Here is a 12996-nt window from a genome sequence, read left to right on the forward strand (position 1 = left end):
AAAACTTTGCCTCCTCACTGACACAGTGAACGAATAGTTGCCTATTGTTTAAGAATATTAGAGCAAGAAAACTGCTTCCATTTTGCTTATTGCATTAATCTGCAATTTCAGAAGAAATTATCGGGTGTATTTTCATACATGATAGTTTTTTGATGGCAAACATCATGAAAGCAGGCTTTTCTCTTTTGATATTTTCACTATGCTAGCTTCACAAAACAGGTATTAGAGCATATTAGAACATGATTATTCCAGTCAAAAGGGGTGAATGTTATTATTTAACAAAAGCAAAACCCTCTGGGAAAAGTGTCTCAATTCCATTTCACGTTGCTCATGCTTACCAAACACTTTGGTCACACTTGCTGCTTTGAGGCCCATTAGGTCTGGCAACTGATCTATGATGATATCCCTGCTTGCTCTTATTTTGTGAACTCTTTCAATACTTCGTCTCTGCCAGTCTGTCCAGTAGATGTAGTCTCCCAGCAAAGTAAACCCAAATATATGAGGAAGCTTATCTTCTAGTAGAGTTTTTCTCATTGTTCCGTCAACATTTATTACCTGTGGAGCAGACAAGAGGAGAGGAAAAACCATCACTTCTAATACAATAGTTGAAACGAATCTGATCATATTTTGACCTGAAGGTGCTTTTGCCACTCCAGTAAGCCTATCTAGAGACCACCTGCCTCTGGAAACAAAAACCTCATGCTCTGTATGAATGTATTTAGGAAATGGTGTAACACAAATTAAGTGCTAACATTTCTAGACAAAGAAGGAACAACTCTTCTACCACATAACATTTAAGGTGAGGAGGCAGCCATGCAGTCTCCGTCCACCATATTACCTATACATAGAGCTTGTTAGAAAATGGATTTCCATTCTGCAAACAATTTTGAGATTTCAAAAAAAACAAACAAAAATTCATCCCAAATTGGGAAGAAAAGCCAAAATGCCATTATTTTTCTTAAATTAAATTCTGAAAAAAATTCATTTCAGGTCAATTGGAACATTTCCTTTAGATAGATTTTAATTGCTTTATTTTTATTTTGATCATAAAACAAAAAGTAATTTCAAACTGAAAATTGAAACTTTCCATTCTGAAAGTGTCCAAATGGGATGTTTCAACATTTTTGAATTTTTTCCCCATTTTTTTCTAAACAAAATCTCACAGAAATGTACACAACTTGGTGAAAAATTCCACTATCACTGAAACGGCGTTATTGGTCAGAAAATCATTTTGACAAACATTTTTTGACAAATCCTAATTTAAAAATAAAAGGTAAATGGATTTAGTTCAAAGAGCAAATTTCAGATTGACAAGCCTGGAAGTAGTCATTTTCCATTTACCCTCTAAACTGACATAGTATAAGCAATGTAAATCCCATGAATGTCACTCCTGGTCTGAAGTAGCCACCCCCAAGGTAGTTCATTCTTTATGTCCATTCAGTGTGCATTCCATGATTTCATAGCTGTGGAATCTTGCTTCAAAATGTAAGCCTTACTGTGAAAATAATTGTTTCCAGCTCTTACAGTTGTGAAGATAATCTTCACGATGTGAAATGAGTGCGAACTGATGCAGAGCTGTCTTCCTAAGATGACAGACAGGTTGAAATCACAGACGTGTGAGACGCCCCAAGCACCCAACAATGAACATTTAAGTGTCAACACTTAACTATTTCACTTCTGAGTGTTTTAGCACAAACCTCCAGTTACGATTAACATGTTTGTCCATCTTTGCTAGATGCAATGGAAAACACTGGAGCCAGATGGTTGTTGTAAAGGGTTGATGGGGAAGATTGGGAAATTAGGAGTTCTTGCATGCACGCACACACATACATACACTACCCATAGCCACAAACTTAAAGCCACATCCACCTGGCTCTACAAAGTGGAAAGACAAAGAAAAATTTCAATCATCTCCTATGTGATCAAACTGCCTCCTATACGTTCTCAGGAATCAAAAGCCCTAGCTATCCCTTCCTATGCAGTTGTCAAAGCCTTCAGTTTCCACCTCCTCCCCAATGATTATTATAATGTAGTTATATATTTTGTAAAATAATTCTGTCTTACCTTGAAAATTTAGTGTGTGGGTGGCATAAAGTAAGCTTGTGGTTGTAATATGAAACTAACATAGGGAACATTGTCCTGGCTACTATATATTTTCCAGTGTCATTCAATAAAAAGTCTCCATCATTAAATTTAAGTGGTTGCAAAATATCTAGGCTGCCAGAGAAACCACAGAGAACCTTGCCACAGAACTCAGGCACAGCTTGCTGCAGAGTACAGAAGACCCTATATACGTGGCCATCCTACTGCCAATAGATGGTGGTAATGAGTACCTGTGAAACAGTGATCAAAAAGGGACAGACTTTGTATTTAATTATCCATACCCTGGGCCATTCAGTTTCTTTTATGTTCAGTATTTCTGAGATCTATCTAGGTAACTACATGGTCCTTATCACTGTAGCATTTGAGCACCACGCAATCATTAGATTTTATTCTCAAGAACACTCCTGTGTGGGAGGAAACTATCCCCATTTTACAGGTGGGGAGGCGAGACATGGGGCAGATTAAGTGACTTGACCTAGGTTACACAGGAAGGCTGTGGCTGAGCTAGAAGTTTAACTCAGGTCTGCTGAGTCCCAGTCCAATGCCTCATCCACTTGACTATCCTTCCTATACCAGATGGTCCTTTATCGTCTTAAAGTTATTCTATACAGAAGCTGCTTATTATCATCATTTGGACATTTTTCAGCACCAGGATATTAAAATTGTAAAGCATGTGGAGGTAACCATTCTTTGTTTAATGATATTTCCATTTTCTTGTGACTCAAAGAAAGAGTGCCAAGGTAGATTCAAAATGATTCACTACAATCATTCGGCCTTAATAACATGCTAACACCATTGTTGTTCCATTAAATGCCTGATTACATATTGGGGAGCCACAAGGCACCCATAAATTCTATAATAAGTTTCAATGCAGACAGCCTGAAAACAATTAGATGACTAGCTTGAATGCTATGTGCATACAGTGCAGACACACGCAGACAAGCTTGTAACAGGTTGACTCTCAATTGTCAGGCTTCCATTAAGTTAGAACCTTGAAATTTAGTGTACTCATTCATGATGGGCTTCTGAACAAACAGAAAAAAAAAAACTCTCAGATTTAAAAATTTCTGTCACAGCTCTGCAAAAGACATGCACAAATTTACAAATGTTATATGCATTTCTTTCATGACAAAGTTATGTTGGGCATGAGGCTTCCAGTTTGGAGATATTAAGGTATCCTCTGCTCACCAGTTCTGGTTAATGGATTGTAACCAAGAAAATTCTTAACGGCTAGCAAATGCACGATCTCATCCAGTCAAAGGGTAGAGAGCTGTAAACTACTGTACATATATCTGTACCATATAGAAATCCCTGCTATAACGCATTGACTCCACCTTGCAGATTATGGTAGGAATTAAAGACATTTTAAAGCATTTTTTAAGACTGCATGTGAATTTTAAGGCTACCTAGCAACTAACATTAACTTAAATATACTGCAGCGTGTATTTACTGCTTACTGTATTAAATATAAAGGCAAAGCAACAGACTCCTAAAATCTGTCACACAACCCTAAATGTGTAGCTCCAAAAGGAAATCACAGTGTTCTGCAAAGAATTAATGGCATAAACTCTACATAAGAGAGCCAATTATTCCCATCTCTTCTTTCTGTTTTCCTGAAACAGGAAATAATTTAAACATTTTTTTGAAATTACATTTTTAAAAACAGAAAGGGAAAAGTGTAGAAAAAAGAGGAAGAGCAGACAAGTGGTACACAGGTAGCATTTTGATGCATGGAGATAGATAATCCACTCGTGAGACATCCTGGAGCTATGAAAGAGAGGTAAATCAATGAACTTTCAGATGAAAGTCTCCTGCTTGAGATAGCTAAAAATAACATTACCAATCCTTACACCGGGAAGTTTTGGGGAAGTTTTGTATTAACCACAATTTCCAAGCTACATGAGGTAGCAGAGATTTAAGATTGTCTTTATTTAGTTAAGCTAAATACAGAAAATTTCTTTAAAAAAAAACCAAACCATTGATGTCTGCGGTTAAAAGTCAAGTGGTTCTGCAATTATCTCCATTATATCACGTCCAGGCAAACCTCAAATACTCATTTATTTAAATAAGTATCAATCCCACAGGCAATACTCTAGGCCAAATGCTGTGGGTTCAAAAGTTCATGTGCATACTCAGGTGCTGAAGCCAAGCTGGATGCCACATTAAGTAAACGAGATACAAATTCTCTTTACAAACAGGACAGTACAGTAGGACTTTCAAACTAGCACATCTCAAAACACTTTAAAAGATGAACGGCAAAATGTCATTTAAGTACTGAAATGGGCTAGAATGCAGTAGGCTAAGACTGGACCCAGCAGGGGGGGAAAATATATGTATTTTTACATTCACATACATTTCTACATGATCATAATTTACAAACCCTACAACTAAAATTAGAGAGAGAAAACCTGGTAGGCAATCCAGTTCCTTCCTGCTACAATATACAACACACGACACATAATCGAGTGGAGGTTAGAATTGTGATACTGGTCAGACTGCAACAAAGAATAAGTCTTATACCAAGGCCAGAATGGAGATGGAGAAAGTTCTTTCTTCTCTGCATCATAACTTCTGAAAAATGATCAACAGAAGAAACAATCCAGGCAGACAGGCAAATGAATCCAAGCAGGAGATTGGAAGCAGGAGATGATTTTGGCTTTGAGGAGTTGTCTACTTGGTGGACAATATCACTGGCTTCAAACCAGTACAGCCCTGATGGTGACAGTTGATCCATGACAACAGGTAGAGAGAGGAGGGTGAACAAGCAGTTCAGCCTCCTCTACTTGATTTTTGGTCAGTTGTACTCGTTGAGGTTCTAAATTTATCTGGCAGAATTTACTGGTAGTTGGATTCTACCTGTCATAGCTGGTAAAGTCCTTTGCTGGTTAGATCCACACCCAAGAAATCATATATCGAGCCTGACAGTCTCACCAACTATTTCCCAGTCCCTAATCTTCTTTTCTTGCATGAGATTATTAACATGAGACAATAGGAACGGCCGTACTGGGTCAAACCAAAGGTCCATCTAGCCCAGTATCCTGTCTACTGACAGTGGCCAATCCCAGGTGCCCCACAGGTAATGATCAAGTGATCTCTCTCCTGCCATCCATCTCCAGCCTCTGACAGCTTAGGGACACCATTCCTTACCCATCCTGGTTAATGGACTTAACCTCCATGAATTTATCCAGTTCTCTTTTAAACGCTGTTATAGTCCTAGCCTTCACCTCTTCAGGCAAGGAGTTCCACAAGTTGTCTGTGCGCTGTGTGAAGAACTTCCTTTTATTTGTTTTAAACCTGCTGCCCATTAATTTCATTTGGTGACCCCTAGTTCTTGTATTATGGGAATAAGTAAATAACATTTCCTTATATAATTTTTCCTCATCACTCATGATTTTATATACCTCTATCATATATCCCCTTAGTCTCCTCTTTTCCAAGCTCAAAAGTCCTAGCCTTTTTAATCCCTTCTCATATGGGACCCATTCCAAACACCTAATCATTTTAGTTGCCCTTCTCTGAACCTTTTCTAGTGCCAGTATATCTTTTTTGAAATGAGGAGACCACATCTATAGGCAGGATTCAAGATGTGGGCGTACCATCAATTTATATAAGACAATAATATATTCTCCTTCTTATTCTCTATCCCCTTTTTAATGATTCCTAACATCCTGTTTGCTTTTTTGACTGCCTCTGCACACTGCGTGGACATCTTCAGAGAACTATCCATGATGACTCCAAGAACTTTTTCCTGATTCGCTGTAGCTAAATTAGCCCCCATCATATTGTATGTATAGTTGGGGTTATTTTTTCCAATGTGCATTACTTTACATTTATCCACATTAAATTTCATTTGCCATTTTGTTGCCCAATCACTTAGTTTTGTGAGATCTTTTTGAAGTTCTGCACAGTCTGCTTTGGTCTTAACTATCTTGAGCAGTTTAGTATCATCTGCAAACTTTGCCACCTCACTGTTTACCCCTTTCTCCAGATCATTTATGAATAAGTTGAATAGGATTGATCCCAGGACTGACCCTTGGGGAACACCACTAGTTATCCCTCTCCAGTCTGAGGATTTACCATTTATTCCTACCCTCTGTTCCCTGTCTTTTAACCAGTTCTCAATCCATGAAAGAACCTTCCCTCTTATCCCATGACAACTTAATTTACGTAAGAGCCTTTGGTGAGGGACCTTGTCAAAGGCTTTCTGGAAATCTAAATACACTATGTCCATCGGATCCCCCCTGTCCACATGTTTGTTGTCCCCTCCAAAGAACTCTAATAGATTAGTAAGACACGATTTCCCTTTACAGAAACCATGTTGACTTTTGCCCAACAATTTATGTTCTTCTAGGTGTCTGACAATTTTATTCTTTACTATTGTTTCAACTAATTTGCCCGGTATTGACATTAGACTTACCAGTCTGTAATTGCCAAGATCACCTTTAGAGCCCTTTTTAAATATTGGCGTTACATTAGCTAACTTCCAGTCCCTGGGTACAGAGGCCGATTTAAAGGACAGGTTACAAACCCTAGTTAATAGTTCCGCAATTTCATATTTGAGTTCTTTCAGAACTCTTGGGTGAATACCATCTGGTCCCGGTGACTTGTTAATGTTATGTTTATCAATTAACTCCAAAACCTCCTCTAGTGACACTTCAGTCTGTGACAATTCCTCAGATTTGTCACCTACAAAAGCCAGCTCAGGTTTGGGAATCTCCCTAACATCCTCAGCCGTGAAGACTGAAGCAAAGAATTCTTATTGAGAAGACTGTAACCAGGGCTGAACTGCTGGGGCTAGCTGGCTTACTGAGGTAATGTTAGAAGCCTGATGGGAAGCAATGGGGAGAGCTGAAGAAGATTGGAGTGGCACCCCGAGACGAGAAAGCATGCCTGACATTTACAAAACAGGTTTGCAATGTAGGGGTTTTCCTGGAGCTGCTTCCAGATGCTCAGGTAGTAGCTGTGGTAAATTCCATCCACTCCTGAGAATGAGTGTACAAACTTTCATCTTGATATATTTCTTGCTACAGTGATCCAGGTTTTTATTACATCAAGAACAGACTAATGCAATGCACTCTATATGGGGCTACATCCTAAATCTATGTGGAATACGAGGTGCTGATTTCAGCTGTGTCAGGATGTCATGGGAAGAGAGGTCATCTCAGGAAACCAGATCCCAAATCATTTCAGCTCTTTATAAGATAAAATCAACATCCGAACTTCCCCCAAAACATACCTATAATACCCATATAGCGCCCATTCCCTTCGTATCTGAGCATCTTACAATCTTTGATGTGTTTATCTTCAAAATACCCCACCAAGGGAGAGCCGTACTATCACCTCTGAGGCACAGAAAGACTAAGTGACACAAGATGATTTTGGTGCAGCAGAGAATTGACCCCAGGTCACTCATACACGAGAGTAGTGCTCTAACCACTAGACCATTCTTCCTTTAGTGGCAGCTAGTGCAGATCTCAGTTTATTGATGGCGTCATGTTCTGTGTGTGTTCTCCTCTGTTTCATACACTACACACATAGTATCAGTGCTGAGGAAGGTCACAGAAACAAGACTAATTAAATGTTGCAGCTAGTCTCCTAAAATAATATGACTCCCTCTTTGAGCATGTTGACGCCATATATTATCTCATTAAATCTTCCATCCTCCACCTCTACTAGCCTCTTCTCAGACATAACATCTCCTCTGTGGCAACTAATTAAAACAGTGGGGATGTCAAATTAGTTAATCCACAGAGAGGCCAGATGCCAAGTGGCCAGGAAAACATTCATACTAACAGTTGCACAGCTTGTAAAAGCCCTCCATAAAAGGTTTAGAATTACACACTAGTTTGCAGATTGTGAGTGAAGGGAGACTCCTGAGATTTATTCATATTTTAATGGGAAAATCTCCTTAGCCACAAGAAGCTAATAGTTCAGTAACCAGTTCTCTGACGATTTAAGTATCTATCACTGGTCTAAGAGATATTCACCATTATGGAAGCATAATCTTAGTCTAGTCCAGATGGTGCAGGAAGACTACTTGTAACAGTACTTTTCCATCTTCGTATTACCAAAAAACCCTCAACTGAAATACTCCAAGATGAGAGAGGTGAGCACCGTAAAAGGTCAGCAGGGGACAGGGGGAGAATTAAGATAATCTCAGTTACCATGACCAAATTTCCATGCTTTGTATATTCATCTGAAACGTTGAATCTTCAACCTAGTATTTGTGTCCTTTGAGAACGCTACCATGTCTGAGTAAGGGTTTTCCCTTTTAAGTAACCTGTAGGTATTTGTGGCAATAATCCAGTGTAATTTTTGTGTGTGTGCATGTGCCTGGAATCAAGATTACCAATAGGGCAAATTCACAAAAGGCTGACCCTTGACATGCTAATGAAAAAGGAAAATGTGGTATGAATTAACTAAATCCAAATCAACTTAAGGACAGTAACTAACTCTGAATTGTCGGTTCATTTTGTAGAGTTAATCTGCCATTTCACCGGAAAGCAGAACAAACCGTTCCTCACGAAATGGGACCATGGCTGGACAGATCTCATGAAAGTCATATAATGACCACGTAATTGGGAGAGCTGAGTACAAGTAGTACCCAAAAAGATCACTTAGGAATTAAAAGAAATGAGATCACAAAGGTTCTTCCTCCTCCCCTGCCACAAAATGCTCTGATGTCAGTTAGATTGTTAGCAACTTTAAGTCCTTACAAACCTGAGCCAAATTCAACCAGTGATAAATAAAAAGCTCTAGGATTCCTACAGCATATATTTTAACATGAAAATTCAAGGTCTAGTCTCTTCCTGCTGAATGTGCACAGAAGAGAGACGCGGTCATTAGGAGAACCACCCCTGGAGCACTGTGAAAAATGTGTAGGAAAATAGTACAGAAATTTATTTATGCACTGCCAACTTTACAGTGAGTTGTCGCTGTAACTGCTTCCTGTTTTGGCTCTCCTGGTAACAAAGCTAATAATCAGATATAAGAAACAAGCATCAAATCACAGGTCTGTATCAGCAAGTGCAAGATAATAGCATAAAAAGGCTGGCTCAATGCACAAGTTCAGATCTAGCATTTTTATTTCCCAAGGAATTTCTGCTCTGCACCAAATGCATGGCAAGACTGAGTGTGGCCCAAAAAGGTCAAAGAAATTTGGCCACTGTCCAAGAATAAACCCGTGATCCCAGAACCTGCTGTACTTTTTGTTCCGATGTCAGGCCACATGACCTCCTCCACCATACATACATACATATTAAAAGCCTGATTATTTTGGAGACTTGAATGGCAAAGCTTTTAATAATGAAGCATCATCAAGCACAGATAAAATCCATCCTGGGTGGCATAAAAAAGACATCAAAACATTTTAATAAACCAAGTTATACAGAAAGCACAACAATTGTGATTTTGTTTAGATGCTGTTGTTTCAATGTATGCTAAATGATTTAACAAATATTCCCCAATATAACATTCAAAAGCTCTAGGCTCTTTGAACAAGATTAAAGTAAAACAATGCAATTAAATTCTACACATCCGTGTGATTCATGCAGTCCGATTACATTTCAGGTGCATCTGTGAAGAACCAAATATTCTGCATATACAGCGTATCTTTTGACATAACAACAAAGAAAAAGACAGAGCACTTGCCCCTATATTTTATTCATTAAGCTGAAACCAATTCATTGATTTGCCACAGACAAAGCTTAGACAACTAGAAACAAATACTTAGCAAGGCAAAATCACTAGCATTACAAAAAGGGCAATGGGCTGGCCTAGGCAGCCTAAAGGCCTGCCACACAGGGGATCCTAATTCAGGCTCTGATTTCTCTGGGCTGAATGAGGTTAGGATTGGTTCCTGGAGGGTAAGAGCTCAGCCCTTTGTAGGAGACAGTAATCTGGATCACTTTGAGAAATTCTCCATAGGGGCCCTGGGGAGACATTCTTATGGAACTGTGCCCAGACAAAACATGGGGAGGAGAGGCAAATTCCAGAGGGTCAACACCCTGCCCCGAAAAGAGAAGAGAGGCAGCTGTGAGCAGGCTGTCCTACATTCTATATTCAGCCCAGTTCAGGCTTTTGCAGCAGCTGAAATAGCGCTACCTTTCATCAGTGCTTCAGGATAAAAGCAGATTTCTTTCTTCTGTCTGGAAGGGCTTACTGCCAGGTATGTATTGACAGAAACTGGCACGGAGAAAACAGAATAAATTAAAAACCATCTACCTCATCTAGCAACACTGAAAAAATACATCTCTGGCCACTACCCACACAAAGGGCTTGGCTACACTCGAAACTCCAAAGCGCTGCCACGGGAGTGCTCCCACAGCAGCGCTTTGAAGTGCGAGTGTGGTCGTGGCGCCAGCGTTGGGAGAGAGCTCTCCCAGCGCTGCACGTACTCCACCTCCCTGGGGGGATTAGCTTGCAGCGCTGGGAGCACAGCGTTGGGGCACTGTTTACACTGGCGCTTTGCAGCGCTGTAACTTGCTGTGCTCAGGGGTGTGTTTTTTCACACCTCTCAGCGAGAAAGTTGCAGTGTAGCCAAGGCCAAAGAGTCTCCTTGAGTCTCTTAGCAATCAGCTGGCTCAAATGATTGGAGATAATTGGGAATTTAGAGAGCAGCTCTTCTTTGTTCAGTTAACTTCTTGAGCATACAAATGCTTGTAAAAAAGGCCATCTTGTGACAATTTCAGTGCACTTTGACAACAGCCAATCCATCTGGTAAAAATAAACTAAACTTTTTCTTTCTTTCACATAACTTATGCATTAGCGCTGTCTGCCTGCCAGCGTACACAACTGTGATCATTCGTATTTGTTATTCTAACTTTCACAGATGATTCTAATTCTCCAAACTTTTATTAACAAACAAACCCAGCCATCACCACCTATTTTATTTGTGAAAGATCTGCAAAAAAGAGCACAGACAGAACACTTAGGGCTTGTCTACACTTACATTTTATAGTGCTCTAACTTGCTGGTTCAGGGGTGTGAAAAATCGGCCCTCTGAGCACAGCAAGTCTGAGCGCTTTAAAGCCCTAGTGTAGACAGGCTCCAAGTGCTGGGAGCTAATCCCCTTGGGGAGGTGGATTACCAGGAGCATTGCGCACGACCACACTCGCACTTCAAAGCGCTGCCATGGGAATGTTCCCGCAGCAGCACTTTGAAGTTTCCAGTGTAGACATAACCTTAGGATTAATCCATGAAACACAACTGGAGTACAAGTCTCTTGTAAGGAGATAATATATCTGCAGAACATAGTGATGATTGCTAGTACCTCAGCACTGGAAATAAGTTGAGAATGTTTAGTGATGCACCAAATTATTTTCTGAGGAAGGCCTTCCCCACTTTTAACTTCACAACACATTATCCTATCATGCTGATTCACTCCAACAGGACGACATACATCTCTACCCCGATATAATGCTGTCCTCGGGAGCCAAAAAATCTTACCACGTTATAGGCGAAATCGCGTTATATCAAACTTGCTTTGACCCACCAGAGTGTGCAGCACCGCCCTCCTGGAGCACTTCTTTAGTGCATTATATCCTAATTCGTGTTATATCGGGTCACATTATATCAGGGTAGAAGTGTACTTATCTACAGCTGCGTATCTGACCTGGGTAAGCTTTCATCCTGTGTAAAAAGCTACTTGTGGCGGTGCTGGACACGAAAATTCTGAAACAGAGAGGATTTTTGGTATGTTACCTACATGCCATCACCCAATGTTCACTTTCTAATTGAGAGCTGTTTCATGGCTGGACTCCAGGAATACACACTCTGAGTAAGCTTGTGGGATCACTACCAAACAAAAACCACTGTAAAAGGGCCACCACTCAAATACTTTGTATCATTTAATAAAGCCCTTCCCATTGATCACAGTTGCTGTAGGATCACCTATTTTGGGCTTTACAGGTCACTTTAAAATTTTACACAGAAATTTCCAGAGCTGGTTGGGCATCCTGCTGGGGCCTGTGAAGAGAGTGCTTATGCCATCTGACCACATACCCTATTGCTTTGTTCTTCAAATTCATACTACTGATACAGCAGCTCCTAAATGTTCTCTTCCATGGCTTTAGCCTCACAGATCACCAAAGCTGTGTGTTCAGCTAACTAATACATCAGACAAAGAGGGAAGAGTGCAAGATCCCTGAGGGTAAGGGGTCCTGTTCTGAATTTGACTCTGGCAGAAAGAGTTTCTGAAACACGATGCTGTGGTTCATAGGAGGCAGAGAAGATTCCTTCCCCTTTACCACAGCTCAGCCTAGATGGAGTCGAGTGTTTCCTACCAGGAATAATTTTCAAATAATCATGTGAATAAAATCACTTGGATCCACATGGAGCTCTCTGACCTCATGGTAACAGAATGGGGATACAAAGAGGGTGAAACTCTGGCCCCACTGAGTTCAACGGGGTCCAGTTTTCAATTGGTGATTTTTCTCCTTCAGTTTTGGGCCACTCACTCAATGGAGCTTCTGAGGTGCTGGGGCATGGTGTGTGTGTGTTTAAGATATATTCCAGTCTCTATGCCTCCTGGCTGGTTGAGGCCAGCAGGAAGATGATGGGGAACACTGCTGGAATCTGTTCTCAATGCCTCTTATAGAAGGCAAGGTGCCAACGTGCTTAGAGAAGCAATTGTTCAACCCCTGCTCATTTGACACAGGTGCTTACTTAGCCCCACTCCAAAGATTACAGAGGAGGTCATGCCCAAACAACGCTAGCAATGTCACAGGCCTCTGTGACCCCAGTCAATTGAATTTAAATCTAGGTACACAATGGAGGCTATATTGGTGATGTTGTCTGATGATCTAGAAATGGATGAAGCTCAGGTATCCATGCCTGTTCTTTTAGATCTATTATAGTATCTTCAGTGCCACTGACCATGAGGTGTTGATGCAT

General features: G+C 40.3%; 1 protein-coding gene across 3 annotated transcripts in view; it reads right to left on the reverse strand.

The window, feature by feature from the left end:
- LRP5 (LDL receptor related protein 5) overlaps window positions 1-12996 on the reverse strand; it is a 266866-nt gene that overhangs the window by 59709 nt on the left and 194161 nt on the right. For all 3 annotated transcript variants that reach the window (XM_050952781.1, XM_050952780.1, XM_050952782.1), the window contains exon 8: window positions 339-555. In XM_050952781.1, coding sequence (XP_050808738.1) covers window positions 339-555 — 217 coding nt within the window. The remainder of the gene's footprint in view (window positions 1-338; window positions 556-12996) is intronic.

Source organism: Gopherus flavomarginatus, chromosome 5, assembly GCF_025201925.1.
Source record: "Gopherus flavomarginatus isolate rGopFla2 chromosome 5, rGopFla2.mat.asm, whole genome shotgun sequence".
NCBI classification, from domain to species: domain Eukaryota; kingdom Metazoa; phylum Chordata; order Testudines; family Testudinidae; genus Gopherus; species Gopherus flavomarginatus.